The following is a 21532-nucleotide window of genomic DNA, read 5'->3' as shown; positions in this document are numbered from 1 at the left end:
TTATAAGATAGTATCCAGAAGTAAATTTTGTAAAATTTTAAAGATAACTCCGTTTTTTCCACTTTTAAATGGTTTTAGATTTTCTTCCAGTTAACATTACATACAGTCTGCTGTTAAAGTTTTCAAAACATTTATTAGATTCATAAACTATCCTAGATTTTTACCAAACTTGGACAGAAGTTTCTTACAATCAAAAGATAGTATCAAGAGGACTATTTTTATTGATGTTTTTCCTCATTTTTGTTGAGCCTGCGATTTACAGCAAAAGTAGGCGCGACACTGGGTTCCGCGGAACCCTTACAAATTTGTTCAGTACAAGACACCATAAAGTGTTGCTTTATTTGAACTTAAAACAAAAAAGGTGTGCCTGCTTGAAACGGAGGAATTTAACATAGAAAGCAATGGGTCCATGAATTAGTGGTGTACTTCCATAACCTTATTTGGCATGAAACCAACTTAATTAATTGTGTTATTAGTCGCCTATCAACTAAGTTGATGGGACGGTTTGCACTCTATCCGTCTGTCTGTCTGTCCATCCGTCAGTAGGGCAAATCAGTTTTCCACTTTTTTTCTTTTTGCTTAAAGATATTGATTTGATATTTGGTATATTGTTTCATCATGACAAGTTACAGATCAGGTTCGAATTTTGTTCCAGTTTGATGATTTTGTGCCGAGTTATGGTCCTTTGACTAAGATCGACTAAGAAAATTAACTTACATTATCAATTTTCTGCACTTTTATTTCATCATGCTTGCATATATTGACTTGATATTTGTTATTTAGTTTACATCATGACAAGTTATAGATACAGTTAGCATTTTGATCCAGTAGAATGAATTGTTAACTGGTAGGGAACTACGTATTGCCATGCACTAAATACAAGTAATCTGAAATATTAATTTGCGCAATACATGCAGCATGCTATACTCGTCGGTCAATTAGCCATTTGGAACAAATGACGTCGCACCTCTAAGCAATTTCTTGAAGAAAAATATGTATTGCTATATGTTGAAGACCTTACTGTGACTTTGAGATGAAAAACAGCAATAAAAGCGCTGTTCCATTGCTTTTTTTCGGTATTTTTGTTGTAGTGATTTTTCGTCATGGATTGATACTCTATATTCTTTGTTTTTCTATAACATTGACAAGATCGATAGATAAATGCATTAATAAAATTACATATTTTAACAACTATTTGGCATGGTATTACTCCCTCAAAAGGTTAATACACAATTAGTTTGTAAAAATTACACAAAAGAGGATTATACTTAAAGAGCATATTTTAAGGTTAACCGAGAATAATTACACAATCTAAACAGTTAATATGTGGTTCACTTAGATTCAAACACTTTTTCTGAAAATCCTGAAAATTTTTGTTCCTTAATCATTATAGGCACCAACAATAATAATCCATTAATTTAAACACTTCAAGTAAGTATTATTTCTATTTTTGTGTGTGAGTATTTATATCAATTTCATAAGCATGTGGTTACAGTTTTGTTCTTGTTGTCGCCGTCGTTTTTGCAGTCGTCCTCCTTTGCTTTCACTTTATTCGGTTTTGAACATTTCTGGCAAATGTTTATACAGTCTACTGTAACAATTAATCCAACAACTAACGCAATGCACACTACCCCAACTAAACCCATAGTCTTTGATGAAAATCTAGTGTCTGGTGCACTGATTAATGACCTTTTGAATTCTGGAAATACAAAAAGGTATATAAATGTATTACATGCAAGTGTTATGGCAAACACGACTTTAATTTTAAATAACTAGAGGCTCTCAAGAGCCTGTATCTCTCACCTGATTCAAATTTTGTTTTTGAAATCATATAAAAAAAGATAAAATTTGGCTACAAAGTAACAACACTTGGCCATCACCTCATTAAGAAAGGAACATTTATGCTATGTTTGCTTTCATTCAATTCAATGGTTCTCTAAAAGAAGACATTTGTATGTATTTTCCATAGGGTCATAGGTTAAACCAAGTTCCCTGCTGGAAGCCATCTTGGATGATGAATTGGCTGCAAAGTAACAACACTTGGTCAGCATGTCATAAGGAACATTCATGCTATGTTTGACTTCATTCCATTCAGTGGTTCGTTCTCTAAACGAAGACATGTGTATGTATTTCCCATTGGGTCTTATATTAATAATAATAATAATAATAATAATAATAATAATAATAATAATAATAATAATAATAATAATAATAATAATGATAATTTATTAATTAAAATATCAATCATATTTATAATTACAATACACAATATGTACGATACATATAAAGACAATACTAACACATATATGGTAAAAATATATTGGCATTTTATGAGTGCAGTATCCTTACGTATATGAAACAATTTTCTGATATTTTATCAGGGATAACCCATGAAAGCTCTAAAGCTTGTTTCCAATTGGGTCCCTTCATGTAAACGGCTTATAGTGTTCAGCTTACAAAAAAAGATAACACACATTAATATATCATAAAAATTCATATAAAAAGTATTTTATATAAAAATATGATTAATACTATAAAAAGGAGTCTGATGAAGCCGCACTATAACTTTTGGTTAAGTGCTCTTTGACGCTAATTTTGAATTCCTTTATTTTTTTTATTTTTTTTAACCTTAATTGGCAACATATTCCAATCTTGTATGCCATTGAAATAAAATGAGTCCTTTAGTTGAGACTTTACTGGAGGAACCCAGAAGTTATATTCACTATTTCGTGTGAAATGATGATGTAAATGTCTAACCTTTGTAAAATTGGAATACATATAATTAGGACAATGGTGGTAAAAAAATATTATGTACATGGTTTAATCTCAATTGCTTAACACGATTTTCAATATTAACATAACCAATACTCTTCAATACATTATGGTCAACTTTTGATCTGTATCCAGTGTTTTTTTTATAAATCTAACACATTTGTTTTGTAATACTTGTAACTTATCATTATATTTTTTGCTGACACCAGCATACCATGCAGAACAGGCATAGTCAAAATGACATTGAATTACAGCTGTTACTAAAGTCTTTCTTGATTGTTCTGATAAACATTTTGTCTGTCTGTATAGGAACTTCAATCTTGAATTTATCTTTTGAATAATATTATTAAAAAAAAATTCTCCAGAAAGAGAATTATCTATATTAAGGCCTAAATATTTCACACAATTTTGCGAGGAAATTGTGTGATTATAACAAGTAACACCAAAGTTACGAATTTTAGATAATTTACGTTTTGACCCAAACAGAATATTGTTTCTGTTTTCCCCAAATTAAGTGATAATTTATTATCAATCAGCCATTTGCTTCAAGATTCAAGTTCCTTACCCAGTTTCTCCGATATAACTTCTGGGTTCTTATGAGAGTATAGTATGGTACTATCATCTGCATATCATAAAATTTTGCAGTCTTTAGTAATACTTATAGACATGTCATTAACATACCTTAGAAATAAAAGTGGTCCTAAAATACTCCCTTGTGGTACTCCACATGTAATATATCTTAAATCAGAATCAGTACCATTGATACTAACTTTTTGTTGTCTATTACATAAATATGATTCAAAGCATTTAGTACATTTGACACACATGTTTTGTAGTTTGTTACACAATATAAGATGGTCGAAAGTGTCAAAGGCTTTTTGTAAATCTAACATTATCATTCCAGTATAAAGTCCCTTAGCAGTTTCATTTTTAATATGATCTAACAAATGAATAAAACATGTATATGTAGAATTAGCAGATCTGAAAACAGATTGTAAATTATAAAGTAGAACATTTTCCACCAGATATTTTTCAAGTTGTGAATATACTGATCTTTCAACAATTTTAGAAACTACGATCAGATACTGACTGGTCGATAATTTCCAACATCCAGTCTACTATTTTTCTTAAAAATAGGACACACTCTAGCTGTTTTCATCTCATTAGGTACTATATGCCTGAAGTTATTGACAAGTTAACTATATAAGTAATTGGCTTTGCTAAAATACTTGAGCCATCTCTTAAAAACCTTGATGATATTCCATCCTATCCAGTACTTTTAATTGGATTGAGTTGTTATAACTGTTATAAATAAATATATTCTTCTTTCACAGGTTATAATTAAGAATTCAAATCATTACAACAAACAGTGTTATAAAAATTCTTAAATATGTCTGTTTTAATATCAAAAACTTTTGGAACTGGTGGTAATTTTGATACTAAATTTATATATCAACTATTGTTGTTAAAAAGTTATTAAAATAGTTAGCCACTGTATTTGAGTCATGACAGTTCTCATTATCAATATTAGGTACAGCTTTACTTTTCTCCTTCTGTTAAACTTAGTACCCCGCTGGTAGCCATCTTGGATGATGAATCGGCAACAAAGCAGCAACACTTGGTAAGCTTGTCATAAGGAACAATCATGCTATGTTTGACTTAATTCCATTCAGTGGTTCTCTATATGAAGACATGTGTATGTATTTTCCGTTGGATCCTATGTTAAACTAAGTCCCCCGCTAGCGGCCATCTTTGATGATGGATCGGCTACAAAGTAACAACACTTGGTCAAAACCTCATAAGAAACATTCATGCTATGTTTGGTTTTATTCCATTCAGTGGTTCTCTAAAAGAAGTTACTGGTATGCATTTCCCATAAGGTCTTATGTCGAACTAAGTACCCCTCTGGCGGCCATCTTGGATGATGGATCGGCTACAAAGTAATAACACTTTGTAAGCACCTCATAAGGAACATTCATATAATGTTTGGTGTCATTCCATTCAGTGGTTCTCTAAAAGAAGACATTTGTATGCATTTCCTATAGGGTCCTATGTTAAACTAAGTCCCCCGCTGGTCGCCATCTTGGATGATGAATCGGCTATAAAGTAACAACACTTGGTAAGCAGCTCATGAGAAACATTCATGCCATGTTTGGTTTCATTCATTCAGTGGTTCTCTAAAAGAAGTCATTTGTATGCACTTCCCATAAGGTCCTATGTTAAACTAAGTCCCCACTGACGGCCATCTTGGATAATGGATCGGCTACAAAGTAACAACACTTGATCAGCACCTCATAAGGAACATTCATGCCATGTTTGGTTTTATTCCATTCATTGGTTCTCTAGAAGAAGTTCAAAATGTAAAAAGTTAAGGCCGACGTTGGACGACGCCGGACGACAAACGACGGACTCCAAGTGATGAGAAAAGCCCACTTTGACCTTCGGGCCAGGTGAGCTAACAAGGGACTCATTTCTTATAATTATTTCTGTATATTTTCTTATTTTAAGGAAATACATTTCAAGAGCCTAATCAATTGAGGAATTTAATGTCTGATGTTCGATTTATTTTTAATTATCATTATTTTTTTCTCTCGCTTTTAAATAGTTTCAGTAGTTGCAAGTACTCTCAAATTGTACTTTCGTCTTAATTGGAATTGTTAACACAATTGTAATGCAATTCTGTAAATCAATGTTTTGATATTTTGTGTTAAAACTTGTCACACTATTTATGATATGTACCATCTTTAATAAATATCTAGTATGAAGATTATTTTTCACTTCTGTAGTCGTACTGAGAACAACAAATTTTATGCATTGTTACTTTGATAGAGAGTAGTCTCATTGGCAATTATACCACATTTTCTTATTTGATTGATTACAAAAAGACCTAAAAATATCCAAATTCATCTAATGTTAACATTTCTAGAGGGAGCTGAAACCTAAGCCCAAGGTAAAAGTGTAACACGTATTTAGCTAATCGAAACATATTAAAATTAACCTTAAAGTAAACACGTTATTATATCAGTTGCTCTTAAGTCCTTTTTATGCTAATTTTTTTTTCAAACCATTAGAATTGTAATAAAAAAATGTGTAAAGTTAAAGTTATTTCAACAATATGATTATAATTAACTACGGTCTAGTCATTATAGCAATGTGTCTGTAATTCTCAACTGTACACTTAAATTAAAAAAAAAAAATTATAATCAAAAGATCGTTATGGGAAAATGAAATTGAATACATATATATTTAATGATTTATCATAAAAACACACAGAGCACATACAATAAATTAATAGTTAAATCAATGTAAAATGAAAATATAGAAGTGCAATTTGCATTTGTGTTTCAGACAACAGCAAAAAAATCATATAAAACGTCCAAGAAAATGTGAAACATAAAACAATTTCAAATAAAGCAAGACAAAAACAACGAAAATATGTACATGCATAACTTACTATTAGTATCTTTCCTACTGACAGACAATTCCTTCTCCAACTTCTGCACCTTTTCTTCAAGATCTGTCTTTGTTAAAGTCTTATCACAAAGCTTGTAGCAATATGTGGTATATGCTAACTGGACCGGAGTGGAACAAGCCTCCGACGAATCTCTTAAAGGCTGACATGTCGATGCTTTGACTAAACACAAAAAAAAACAAAAAAACATTAAGAGTGATTTAAGTTGATTAATGACATATGGTTTAGACTTGCTTATTGTCTGTGTCTAAATTTTGTAAGAATAAATTTTATATTCATATTTCTTAGCTGTACTTAAAAAAGTAAGATGGTAGATTTTAAATACACTCATCATGGAAACTAGTATTGAAATTTTGTATATCCACCAGACGCAAACGGACTTTCAAACTCTTAAGTAGAAAATAAACCGAAGTACCCCAATATTTATATTATAGAAATCTTCTGGAGAGATGAACTTATCCCTGCACCAAAGATTTCATATAAATTATGGGACCCAAACTCCGAAACATTGTCACAATATGCTTCGCTCCTTAACCGAGAAAGGGAAGTAACATCCAACCGATAACGCTGTATGGAGTTTGATTCGAGACAGTCATTTTTAAAGTATGTTTTCAGACAATTAAGGTATGTTATATTCAGGTGTACAAATGAATGCCGATTAATTGAATGAATTGTTCTACATCTCTTAGACGAATATGTTTAGGTCATGAATATTATTACATTCAGAAATTAAGCTGAAAATGTACAATTGAAGCAGATGTTTTGCATTGACATTCTGTTATCTTATAACATAAATATTATTACAGGACTTTAATGATAGACGCTTAAGATTTTCCGAAATAAAACTACCCCCCCCTCCCCCTTTTAACAAAGCACCAAACACTCACTAGACACATACTTATAAAAAGTTCGATAACAATGTATAATTTTTTTTTATTGAATTCATTACATGAGACTTGAAATTAAAGCGGAAAAAAAGGAACCGAAATTTTAAAAACCAGGATTGGTGACACTCCCACTTTTAAGCAATTTAAACGTTATGTCCAACGTTTCATTTTGTGTGCAAACGATCCGTTTATTTCCTACGGTATTTTTTCACCGGTCAGCGTAAAACTTTACAAAAATATTGCTATTGTTGTAGGTAATCGCATGTAAACGCAAAACCAATATCATTGAAACCGTCATCTGGAAAATGTTATTTATGAAAAAAGGTCTGAAAAATGTCCAAGTATATTGAATGTAAGTATATTTTGGGTTTGGACATGTATACTTTGAAATTGAAAAAGCTGAGAGGAAAAATACGTATCATATTTTGAAAAATTATACTTTTGTCCTGGTTCATGATAATTTTTTTGCCGGAAACCATGCTGATAATTTTTATTGCAGTGACTTCAAAAAGTATAGCCATCTTGTCCCAACGAAAAAAATTCTTTTTGTTTGTTTGTTGAAATTGAGGTTTTAATTAACCAGCTGCCTATCAAATATGCATAGTTATTTATACGTGTTTACATTACTTTTACATAGATAAGACCGTTGGTTTTCCCGTTGAATAGTTTAACACTAGTAATTTTGGGGCCCTTTATAGCTTGTTATTCGGTATGAGCCAAGACCGTACCTTGACTTATAATTGTTTACTTAATTTATAAATTGTTATTTGGATGGAGAGTTGTTTTATTGGCACTCACACCACATCTTCCTATATTTATAGTTATAGATCATAGAAGAATAAAACTGGGCGGTAAAGGGTTTTCTGTTTTTCTTTTTGAAAAATAGAGTGTTTAATATTTTTTCAGTAGGCAACAATGTTCTAAGATCGTTTGAAAAAGTATAGCTGTTTTGTCCCAACGTTTGCAAATCGTCATGGTCTGGTTTTTAATCTTATATCGTAATTATCTGTTTCCAGTTTAAAACGAATGAAAATAAAAATACATTTAAAAGTTACAATTCAATGTATGAGAAAGAAATAGTGTAAGTTTAAATTCAAATGTTGATCAAATGAAATTGATATAAAAATATCAGGATATATATATATATATATTTTATAGCATATACAATTGAGAAAGGAAACGGGGAATGTGTCAAAGCGACAACAAGCCGGCCATAGAGCAGCCACCAATGGAACTTCAATATAGCGAGAAACTCCCGCACCCGTTGGCGTCCTTCAGCTGGCCCTTTAAAAAAATATATACTAGTACAGTGGTAATGGACGTCATACTAAACTCCGAATTATACACAAGAAACTGAAATTAAAATTCATACAAGACTTACAATGCCAGAGGCTCCTGACTTGGGACAGGCGCAAAATAGCGACGGGGTTAAACATGTTTATGAGATCTCAACCCTCCCCTTTACCTCCAGCCAATGTAGAAAAGTAAACGCATAACAATACGCACATTAAAATTCAGTTCAAGAAAGGTCCGAATCCGATGTCAGAAGATGTAACAAAAGAAAATAAATAAAATGACAATAATACATAAACAACAACAGACTACTAGCAGTTAACTGACATGACAGCCCCAGACCTCAATTAAACTGATTGAAAGATTATGTCTTCATCATATGAATATCAGGCACAATCCCTCCCGTTAGAGATTTAGTATCAGACTTTCATAACATATGTGAGAAGAACATAACCCGTGTCATGCCAACAACCGTTTTTTTTTAAATAAACAGATTTAGTTCTGATGCAAAGACCCTATACGTGAATCAATATTAAAACCAAAATATGCAATCTTTAATGACCTGACAACAGTATCGTAACGATACCCCTTCTTAATAAGTCTGTTTAAAGGTTTTTTAAGCTTTTGAGGTGAATACTGACATGTTTGTGCTTTGTAAAGAATATTACCATAAAATATTGGATGTGAAATACCTGAACGTATAAGATGTCTGCATGTTGAGTTATATCTACGAATTATTTCCTTTTACCGATGATAAGATGATAAAATTTAGTAAATGTTTTGACTAGTTTGTGATATGATAAACCCTGGTGTAATAATTTTTCAGTAATACATAAATATCTCTCGCTAAAATCTAATACGTTGTCACATACACTAGCGAATCGTACGGTGTTTATATATCTCAACTTGTACGATTCGCTCGTGTTTGTAACAATGTTTTAGATTTTAACGAGAGAAATTTATGTATTACTGAAAAATTATTACACCAGGGTTTTCGATATCACAAACTAGTCAAAACTTTTACTAAATTTTATCATCGGTATAAAGACATCATTCGTAAATATAGCTAAACATGCAGACTTTTTATACGTTCAGGTATTTCACATCCAATTTTTTATGGAAATATTCTATATAAAGCACAAAGGTGTCAGTATTCACCTCAGAAACTTACAAAACCTTTAAATAGACTGATTAAGAAGGGATATAATTACGATACTGTTGTCAAGTCATTAAAGATTGCATATTTTGGCGTTAATATTGAATCACTGATAAGGTCTTTGCGTCGGAACTAAAGACATTTATTCTAAAAACAGTTGTTGGCATGACACGGGTTATGTTCTTCTCATATATGTTATGATGGTATGATACTAAACCCCTAACGGGAAGGATTGTGCCTGATGTTCATATGATGAATTCATAATCTTTCAGTCAGTTTAATTGAAGTCTGGAGCTGGCATGTCAGTTAACTGCTAGTAGTCTGTTGTTATTTATGTATTATTGTCATTTTGTTTATTTTCTTTGGTTACATCTTCTGACATCAGACTCGGACTTCTCTTGAACTGAATTTTAATGTGCGTATTGTTATGCGTTTATTTTTCTACATTGGTTAGAGGTATAGGGGGAGGGTTGAGATCTCACAAACATGTTTAACCCCGCCGCATTTTTGCGCCTGTCCCAAGTCAGGAGCCTCTGGCCTTTGTTAGTCTTGTATTATTTTTATATTAGTTTCTTGTGTACAATTTGGAAATTAGTATGGCGTTCATTATCACTGAACTAGTATATAATTGTTTAGGGGCCAGCTGAAGGACACCTCCGGGTGCGGGAATTTCTCGCTACATTGAAGACCTGTTGGTGACCTTCTGCTGTTGTTTTTTATTTGGTCGGGTTGTTGTCTCTTTGACACATTCCCCATTTCCATTCTCAATTTTAAGATGAGATATATAAACACCATAAGATGGTGACAAGGGAACATTTGTTTTATATAAAAATATATACAGATACGGAAATGAGAAATGAATCCCGAATGTACAACTTTCTATATTCTTTGCGACAAAGAAAGTATCGGGAAATGATGAAACGAAAACAGGAACCAGAAGAAATGTTACAACTAGAGTATGTACAAATGAATAGATATGCTCAAAATCTAATTTATATAAAAAAAAAAATTGTGTAAATTCGAAAATTAATGTATCGGATTCATTAATGTGAACTGCTGTCGAAAGGAAAATTATCAATTTTGGCCTGGAAAGACTGACAACTCCTGTAAATGAATTAAAAAAAATATATCTGTATTAGATCATTTTGGGTTTTATTCACCAGCTCATTATTTACCGTGTTTTGAAGTCGAAGTTTACCGATTGTCACCTTGAAGTAAACAATCAACAAATAAGCTTTGATATTGAGCACGTGTATAACATATAAAACAAGGTAAAAGTGTATTTTAATGACAGATCCACGTGTTTTTCAATCACCGGAGTTTTACGAGGAGGGTCACGCTAATTAAGGTAACTTGCACATAAGGAAAATATGACGGCGAATTGCTTCCTGGAAGCAAGCAATTGGTCCGAGACCACAATTGTCGTCCCTTGATTTTCGTTGTTCTTGTTCACGAATATAGTCCATAGTATTAACAGTGGGTTATTTGCCATTAATTTTTATACCCCTTCCAAATCTATTTCTTCATGTTTAATGCCTCAAATTGTAAGTAGGGGGGGATTACACTGTAAATAAATTTGGGTCCAGAAATTAAAGGAAAGTAGTGATTTGGTCCAGGTGTATAAGGTTGAAAAATAGGACTTCGGAAGCTGTCAAAAGATTTCAAGACGCCCTAAAGATAAAATTGTCCACATTTTGAGTTAGAAACGATGAAGTTTTCTATAATTTTGATATAATTTGTCCCAAAAGTAGTACAACACACTGTGAAAATTTCATTGAGAAAACGCAGGTGGGATTTTTTTAATTTTCATTTAGGTTCTAAAAGAAATGCACTACGGATTAATTGTGTTCTCGGACCAATTGAAATAAAGTAAACTTTCTTCTAAATGTGGACAAATTAAAGAATTTTCTTCCGAAAAAAAGTATATGTACATAAGTTTTATAATGAAAACTACCCATTTAGATATAAATATCATATGCATCATTTTTTTTAATTTGAGGTTTCATATGACATTAAGATATACAAAATGTAATATAAACTTAATTACATGTGGTGTCCAATAACCGCTGGAAGTGACTATTTGTATGTTTAAATTATTCAAAGCGAATGACAAAACAATATTTTATTTAAATGTTGAGAGGACGCGAATATTTTGATGTATTCGAGTTACAAACTGTAAAAGAAATGCATGAATTCGTTGAGATAAGACTGCGAGAAAGAGCCCTGTCGTCTTATAGCATAAAGTGATATGTTTTAACTTATGTTAATTTTACGAATACGTACATTTGACAAAAATAGCCAAGTTATCTGCTCTATATCCATTCTGAAACACTAATAAATAGAACACAATTTTATGTAAATAAGACATTAAAAAATAAAATAACGAAACTACCGAATTATAAGGAAAATTCAAAATGGAGTCTATTATCAAATGTCAAAATCAAAAGCGCAAACACACCTAATGATGAAAAACGACTGTCCTATTCCTGACTTGGTACAGGTATTCCTAATTAGTGAAAAAATATACATTTTTTTCAATATTTATCTGTAGGACAAGTAGTTTTAAATGCATAAAAACTTTATCAAACTGCAAAAACTGTTTATCCCTATATTTAACTGTTATGCAGATTTACTATATAGTCTTGAGTCTATTAAACTTAAAAGCTTAAAATATTTGTTTGTTCCTTCATGAACCATTTGATTTTTTTGTTGCCAAATGTTCATGTGTATGAAAAGCGTAAATGTATGTTTAGTTGTTCCCATGAGTTCAAAATAAAAATATGACCACATCATTAAATTGTATACGTACTATCACTATTGGTTATTGATGTACTTTCTGGACTATACAGTATCGAAAACGTGTTGACAGGTTCAAAAGGACAGTTTGCACCGATTCCTTCGGCAACAAGCAACCAACCTTTATCAGAACACGTTTGGCTTGGGTCCCAATCTTTATTCACATAGAACCGTCGACTGGGAATAGTAAATCTTTAAAAAAAAAAAGATAAAATAAATTAGAGAGGTAGCAAAATTTTATAAAGAGAAGTGGTGTGATTTTTAATAAGACATCTCTTCATCAGATACCAAATCAACTGTAGGGCACCGTCTTCAAAATATTGCAAAATCGATTTCGCATAGCTAGCTATAAAAGGATTAGGATTGACAAATCAAAACTAGTTCAAACGGAAAAAATTAACAATCGACTTTATGCCCAAAACAATAAACGAAATGATTTACACGGTCTACAAGACTGGTGAACTGTTACAATCGAAATCGTTACTTGATTTGCTGAATCTAACACCTTTAATCGTACACCAATATTTATGATTGTATTTGGCAAACGTAGACTTATCTGTTGTCTCTACATCTTGATAAGAGTAAGTTCAGTTTTGTGGTTCGCATAAAAAGTAAAATCACTTAAATGTTGAATTCCGTGGAAATTTCAAAACGGAAAGTCTTTAATCAAACGCGGCAAAATCAAATGATAAATCACATCAAACAAATGGACACCAACTGTCATATTCCTGACTTGGTACATGCATTTTCAATTGTAGAAAATGGTAAATTGAACCTGGTTTTATAGCGCTGAACCTCTAACTTGTATGACAGTCGAATTACATTTCTTTATATTTACAACGATGCGTGAACAAAACAGGCAAAATAGTCAAAATAGGGGTACATCAGTCATCACTGTGTCACCCGACCGTGAATGTCAATTAGAACAAAACAATCAAATATTTAACAAAGAAGCACAAAAGGCATCTATCATAAATTTGTAAGATAAATTTATTTGCGAAATTGCTACTAAATATTCATCAACGAAATATATGTACTCCACAATGAATCTGTAATATGATGACACGTTCTTTGACAAATATATATAGGAAGATGTGGTGTGAGTGCCAATGAGACAACTCTCCATCCAAATAACAATTTAAAAATTAAACCATTATAGGTTAAAGTACGGCCTTCAACACGGAGCCTTGGCTCACACCGAACAACAAGCTATAAAGGGCCCCAAAATTACTAGTGTAAAACCATTCAAACGGGAAAACCAACGGTCTAATCTATATAAACAAAACGAGAAACGAGAAACACGTATATATTACATAAACAAACGACAACTACTGTACATCAGATTCCTGACTTAGGACAGGTGCAAACATTTGCAGCGGGATTAAACGTTTTAATGGGCCCAAACCTTCTCCCTTTTTCTGAAACAATAGCATAACATCACAACATAGAAAAACATACAATAAAATATCAATTGGCAGACTTAACTCAATCAAAAAACGTATGATTACACAATGAACGAATAAATTTGATCTGCGATATCTGAATACAAATGCACAGTTAATTAAATATTAGAGACAAACATTCATGACCAAAAGGCTAACAAACAAATCAAACACACTGAGAAATATTTAACCAATAAATGTTCACTTTTATAATCTTGAAGTTTATACAAATGTTTTAAGAATAAGTGAAAAATTTAAGATATTACAAATAATCCAAGCTGGTATACAGACAAGATCCATATAAATAAAAAATGACAAAAAAGCATTATAAACAGTATCAACAGGTCGAATTAACAAGAAAATACGATTTGAGAGTACTCGCAGTTACTGAAAGCTAGTTAAAAGCCAAAACCAATTAATAGTAAAAAATCATGCATCAGAGACTAAAATCGACTAAAACACATCACAGGGATTTAGTATTTTAACGTCATTAATAGTCAAAGAAGACATGACTTGTGCAATGCCAAAAATAAATGTAACGACAGGTAGTAGTATAGTGAAGAGCGACTTCTATAGAAATAAAAGTTAACGTGGCTGTGTCCCCTATACATCTCGCCTCAAAAGATAATGAAATTTAGTTATGTTTTAATTTGCTAATGACAAAATCAATATTAGTACCAATGTGAACTATATTCAGAGATCTTATTACAATATTGGTACGATAACCCTTACTTATAAGTTTGTTTAAAGGTTCGATGAGTTAACAAGGATCACATAGTGATTTCCTCGCTTTAAGTACAATATTACCATAAAATTTAGGATGGGAAATACCATTTTTAATAAGCTTTCTACAGGTATAGCCAAATTTACTAATCAAATCTTTGTATCTATGAAAGAATTTAGTAAAAGTTTTAAGTAATTTATGGTATCGAAATCCCTGACACAACAATTTACCAGTGATGCATTGATTACGTTCGTTAAAATCTATGACATCAGAACACACACGGGCAAACCGAACGAGTTGCGATATATAAACACCGTATGATGGAGCCAAAGGCACATCGCCGTCTAAAAAAGGAAAATTAACAATAGGAAATGAAAAATCGTCTCTTTTGTCGTAAATTTTAGTGTGAAATTTCCCGTTTGAAATTGAAATGTCTAAATCTAGAAAAGGACAACTGCTGCTGTTTATGTTAGATTTAGTTAAAGTAAGTTCGCTTGGGTAAATTTCTGAAGTATATTTAGAGAACTCTGGATTATTCAACGAAAAAATATCATCCAGATAACGGTAGGTATTTTTGAATGTATCAACCAAATGTAACAATGATGGGTCTTTACTGAGTTTGGTCATAAACTGAGATTCATAGCAATATAGAAATAAATCTGCTATTAAAGGGGCACAGTTGGTGCCCATAGGAATACCTACTACCTGACGATACACTTTATCGCCGAAACGTACATAAATGTTATCAAGCAGAAAGTTTAAAGCTTCAATCATATCCTCACATTTCCAGTAAGTGCATCTAGCATACGTTCCTTTTTCGTTACAGAAAAAGGCCTTAAACGAGTTACAGCAAATAAAATTACAATGAGATTTTTCGAAAGACCATTTTATCAAATACAAAAACTTTTTCTTTATAAGATTGTGTGGAAGTGTAGTGTACAGAGTAGAAAAATCATAACTGTCAACAGAATTGTAAGGACCATTGAAAGCATGTATTTTATCTAAAACCTCTAAAGAATTTTTAACACTCCAAAAATAATTAATACCATTATTTTCATAAGCTTTATTACAAAAGTTAATAACCAGTTCTTTGATAGTAGTAAGGGAGGTGGTTAGAAGCACTGATAGATTAGTAGTAGAACACTTACTCGAAGCGGAGATGAAACGGAATTTTAATGGTTTTTGTGTAATTTCGGTAACCAGTACATGGTAGGGACTTTCAAATGTTCGGAAGATGCTTTAAGTTGGGCAGTGGCAGTGGTATGCTTGTTAACGATTTGACTCTCTGTGGTGCGCACTGACCTGAATGTAGAGGAATTGATAATTTCGTTTTGAAGAACTTTCGTGTAGAATATGCGTCACACCACCACTACATAATTTGCTGCCTTGTCTGTCGGTACGAACACAAACCGCTCTGCGAGTACCTTGAGTTTGTTTTTTATTCTAGAAAAGGGTATATCATGGTTCCTATTATTAATTTCAGAATTGTTTTCTAAATGAGATATTCGAATATCAACAGTATTCATAATTGTATTCAAATAACTGTCTTGGTTTAACAACTTTCTGATGAAACATCTATGATGATTTTTTATAAAGTAGTAGCTTCGAATCAAGCTCTTGATTATCGAATGATTTCGGAAATGTATACATCCAATTTGCAGGTGAACTTGGAAAATTGCTACTAAGGTAGGGAACACATATAATTTCAACACTAAACTCGTCTAGTTTGACATAAATTCTAGTACCGGGTAAACCGCTTAAGTAAAAATGCAAGTTTAAAGATTTTTTTTAATGACATTTCTTTTGTAATAAATTGATTTTACTTTCTTAATCAAAACGTTGTTTCCGCTTATGTATAATGTGTACTTACCCTTCAATTGAAAAAGAGTATCCTTCGACTTGACTAGCATACTTTAGATCAGAATATGAACTGTTTTGCATCCTCTTCTGACTGAACCAGTTTTTCATGTTTGTACCAGTACCATTGAAAGTTAGAAAAGCTTTCTCTTCACCATACTGATAAACAACGACCTTCACCTGACAATGTAGACATGAGTATATCATAACATTTATAACTGATAAAAGTTAGAAAAATTTTCTCTTCACCATACTGATAAACAACGACCTTCAACTGAGAATGTAGACTTGAGTATACCATAACATTGATAACTGATTAAAGTAAGAAAAGCTTTCTCATCACCATACTGATAAACAACGACCTTCAACTGACAATGTAGATTTGAGTATACCATAACAGTGATAACTGATAAAAGTTAGAAAAGCTTTCTCTTCACCATACTGATAAACAACGACCTTCACCTGACAATGAAGACTTGAGTATATCATAACATTGATAACTGATAAAAGTAAGAAAAGCTTTCTCTTCATCATACTGATAAACAACGACCTTCACCTGACAATGTAGACTTGAGTATATCATAACATTGATAACTGATAAAAGTAAGAAAAGCTTTCTCTCTACCATACTGATAAACAACGATCTTCATCTGACAATGTTGACTTAAGTATATCATAACATTGCTTACTGATAAAAGTGAGAAAAGCTTTATCTTCACCATACTGATAAACAACGATCTTCAACTGACAATGTAGACTTGAGTATATCATAACATTGATAACTGATTAAAGTTGGAAAGGCTTTCTCTTCACCATACTGATAAACAACGACCTTCACCTGACAATGTGGACTTAAGTATACCATAACATTGATAACTGATTAAAGTTGGAAAGGCTTTCTCTTCACCATACTGATAAAAAACGACCTTCAAATGAGAATGTAGACTTGAGTATACCATAACATTGATAACTGATTAAAGTTGGAAAGGCTTTCTCTTCACCATACTGATAAACAACGACCTTCACCTGAGAATGTAGACTTGAGTATACCATATCATTGATAACTGATATAAGTGAGACAAGCTTTCTCTTCACCATACTGATAAACAACTACCTTCAACTGACAATGTAGACTTGAGTATACCATAACATTGATAACTGATAAAAGTTCAAAAAAGCTTTCTCTTCACCATACTGATAAACAACGACCTTCAACTGACAATGTAGACTTGAGTACATCATAACATTGATAACTGATTAAAGTTAGAAAAGCCTTCTCTTCATCATACTGATAAACAACGACCTTCACCTGACAATGTAGACATGAGTATATCATAACATTTATAACTGATAAAAGTTAGAAAAGCTTTCTCTTCACCATACTGATAAACAACGACCTTCACCTGAAAATGTAGACTTGAGTATATCATAACATTGATAACTGATTAAAGTTAGAAAAGCTTTCTCTTCACCATACTGATAAACAACGACCTTTACCTGAGAATGTAGACTTGAGCATATCATAACATTGATAACTGATTAAAGTAAGAAAAGCTTTCTCTTCACCATACTGATAAACAACGACCTTCAAATGAGAATGTAGACTTGAGTATACCATAACATTGATCACAGATTAAAGTAAGAAAAGCTTTCTCTTCACCATACTGATAAACAACGACCTTCACCTGAGAATGTAGACTTGAGCATATCATAACATTGATAACTGATTAAAGTAAGAAAAGCTTTCTCTTCACCATACTGATAAACAACGACCTTCAAATGAGAATGTAGACTTGAGTATACCATAACATTGATCACAGATTAAAGTAAGAAAAGCTTTCTCTTCACCATACTGATAAACAACGACCTTCACCTGAGAATGTAGACTTGAGTATACCATAACATTGATAACAGATTAAAGTAAGAAAAGCTTTCTCTTCATCATACTGATAAACAACGACCTTCAACTGACAATGTAGACTTGAGTATACCACAACAGTAATAACTGATAAAAGTAAGAAAAGCTTTCTCGTCACTGTACTGATAAACAACGACCTTCACCTGACAATGTAGACTTGAGTATACCATAACATTGATAACTGATTAAAGTTGGAAAGGCCTTCTCTTCATCATACTGATAAACAACGACCTTCAACTGACAATGTAGACTTGAGTATACCACAACAGTAATAACTGATAAAAGTAAGAAAAGCTTTCTCGTCACTGTACTGATAAACAACGACCTTCACCTGAGAATGTAGACTTGAGTATACCATATCATTGATAACTGATATAAGTGAGACAAGCTTTCTCTTCACCATACTGATAAACAACTACCTTCAACTGACAATGTAGACTTGAGTATACCATAACATTGATAACTGATAAAAGTTCAAAAAAGCTTTCTCTTCACCATACTGATAAACAACGACCTTCAACTGACAATGTAGACTTGAGTACATCATAACATTGATAACTGATTAAAGTTAGAAAAGCCTTCTCTTCATCATACTGATAAACAACGACCTTCACCTGACAATGTAGACATGAGTATATCATAACATTTATAACTGATAAAAGTTAGAAAAGCTTTCTCTTCACCATACTGATAAACAACGACCTTCACCTGAAAATGTAGACTTGAGTATATCATAACATTGATAACTGATTAAAGTTAGAAAAGCTTTCTCTTCACCATACTGATAAACAACGACCTTCACCTGAGAATGTAGACTTGAGCATATCATAACATTGATAACTGATTAAAGTAAGAAAAGCTTTCTCTTCACCATACTGATAAACAACGACCTTCAAATGAGAATGTAGACTTGAGTATACCATAACATTGATCACAGATTAAAGTAAGAAAAGCTTTCTCTTCACCATACTGATAAACAACGACCTTCACCTGAGAATGTAGACTTGAGCATATCATAACATTGATAACTGATTAAAGTAAGAAAAGCTTTCTCTTCACCATACTGATAAACAACGACCTTCAAATGAGAATGTAGACTTGAGTATACCATAACATTGATCACAGATTAAAGTAAGAAAAGCTTTCTCTTCACCATACTGATAAACAACGACCTTCACCTGAGAATGTAGACTTGAGTATACCATAACATTGATAACAGATTAAAGTAAGAAAAGCTTTCTCTTCATCATACTGATAAACAACGACCTTCAACTGACAATGTAGACTTGAGTATACCACAACAGTAATAACTGATAAAAGTAAGAAAAGCTTTCTCGTCACTGTACTGATAAACAACGACCTTCACCTGACAATGTAGACTTGAGTATACCATAACATTGATAACTGATTAAAGTTGGAAAGGCCTTCTCTTCACCATACTGATAAACAACGATTTTCATCTGACAATGTTTACTTGAGTATACCATTACATTGATATCTGATTAATGTAAGAAAGACTTTCTCTTCACCATACTGATAAACAACGACCTTCACATGAGAATGTAGACTTGAGTATACCATAACATTGATAACTGATTAAAGTAAGGAAAGCTTTTTTCTTCACCATACTGATATACAACGACCTTCACCTGACAATGTAGACTTGAGTATACCATAACATTGATAACTGATTAAAGTAAGAAAAGCTTTTTCTTCACCATACTGATAAATCACCTGACAATGTTGAATATTTTTATATAGATTAGACTGTTGGTTTTCCCGTTTGAATGTATTTACACTATTAATTTTTGGGGCCCTTAATAGCTTGCTGTTCGGTGTGAGTCAAGGCTCTGTGTTGAAGGCCGTACCTTGACCTATAATGGTTTACTTTTATATATTGTTAGTTGGATGGAGAGTTGTCTTTTATTGGCATGCATACCACATCTTCCTATATAATAGAGTATATCATAACATTGATAACTGATAAAATCTATTACTTATAAATAGCGGGTAAACTCGGTCGATTTACTACTAATTCTTTATTTCTCAACAAACCAAACTACATTTATATAGAAATATCGACAATAGTGCATGTTTACATTGTGTACATTCATAACATGATAATCAAAATAACAATAGAGGTTAATTTAATGTATAAAAGTAAAATATCGAAAACTCTGTTATTTTATACATCTTTTAGGCGTTTATATTTTTTGGTAAATTGAGGTAAATATTATGGCCTCTCAAATACCGTTTCGATTCCTACCATCATTGAAGAGTCGAAATCCAGATACGGTGTACCAATATTTGCACCTTATGTTTGCGGTATACATTTATTTTCCGTCAGTGTTTTTATTTTCTGTTTGGTATCAATCTATTTATTGACAATCGCCATGGCAGTCAGCGGTGTTTAAGAGTATCCGTTATTCAACCTGTAAGTCAAATGCGTTTTGTTATAATATACTTTTTCACTTTTTCTGACTTTTGGAAAATGTTGTTTGTGCTGTATTTAGATTCTTCTAACGATACATTTGTTGCGCACGTATGACAATTGCGGTTTTTATCCAACGAAATCATAGGACTGAACGTCGTTTTCAATTTAGATTTTTTTATATATGAATATTTATAGGACTCAAATCTATGGCGGTTTCCAAATCTATGGCAGATATCTAATCTATGGTAAATATGACGTTACAAACGTTAAACGAATCAAATCTAAGGCAGTTTTTATTTATGTTTTCTCCAAATCTATGGCAGAACTTGGAATTGTGTAATTTCCGTCGAAAAAAGTAAAATATGACGTCACAGTTAGATAACCCCATTCTACGTTGGTCTAAATATCTTTTTATTTGTAACATGTTAATCAAAAGCAGGTATTGAACACGGGCTTGTAGATTTTTCAAACAAATTCATGTAAAACATGGGACATATTATTTCAATCAGGAAGTCTTTATTATGTTATATCACTTCTACCCTTAGGACATTTTATGGTTTCCGTCACGATTGGGTTGATCATTATGGAATTTTTATTTAACAATGGTTTATACAAATGCTCCCTTGTAGTGCATTACTGCTTGTTTAAGACAAGTCATTGATCATATATGTATTGCCTCGTTCTCTATTTGCACAAAATCTGCAATAGATTTGAAAACAACAAACATCCGCTATAGATTAGGAAATTAAAAAAACTTGCCATAGATTAGAATTTTTTTTAA

At 32.1% G+C, this 21532-nt stretch overlaps 1 protein-coding gene across 1 annotated transcript; it reads right to left on the bottom strand.

Moving 5' to 3' along the window:
- Positions 1-1210: 1210 nt before the first annotated feature.
- On the bottom strand, positions 1211-19522 carry LOC134692247 (uncharacterized). The gene is made up of 8 exons (XM_063552697.1): positions 19382-19522; positions 18912-19025; positions 17689-17802; positions 16413-16579; positions 12390-12568; positions 11864-11911; positions 6227-6406; positions 1211-1699 (listed from the first exon to the last, which is right to left on the bottom strand). Exons 1-8 carry the CDS (start codon positions 19520-19522, stop codon positions 1476-1478), a joined length of 1167 nt encoding a protein of 388 aa, XP_063408767.1. The 3' UTR covers positions 1211-1475.
- Between the last annotated feature and the right edge of the window lie 2010 nt (positions 19523-21532).

Source organism: Mytilus trossulus, chromosome 12, assembly GCF_036588685.1.
Source record: "Mytilus trossulus isolate FHL-02 chromosome 12, PNRI_Mtr1.1.1.hap1, whole genome shotgun sequence".
Classification (NCBI taxonomy): domain Eukaryota; kingdom Metazoa; phylum Mollusca; class Bivalvia; order Mytilida; family Mytilidae; genus Mytilus; species Mytilus trossulus.
This window is presented reverse-complemented; position numbering and strand designations above follow the sequence as displayed.

Excerpts from the sequence above, each read along its gene's own strand:
- LOC134692247 (XM_063552697.1), bottom strand. The coding sequence starts at position 19,522 with ATGGTATACTCAAGTCTACATTCTCAGGTGAAGGTCGTTGTTTATCAG. Across the intron at positions 16,580-17,688 it reads GTGAAGGTCGTTGTTTATCA|GTGAAGGTCGTTGTTTATCA; the intron begins GTATGATGAAGA and ends CTACATTGTCAG. Across the intron at positions 11,912-12,389 it reads ATCAATAACCAATAGTGATA|TGTTTCAGAATGGATATAGA; the intron begins GTACGTATACAA and ends TCTATTTATTAG.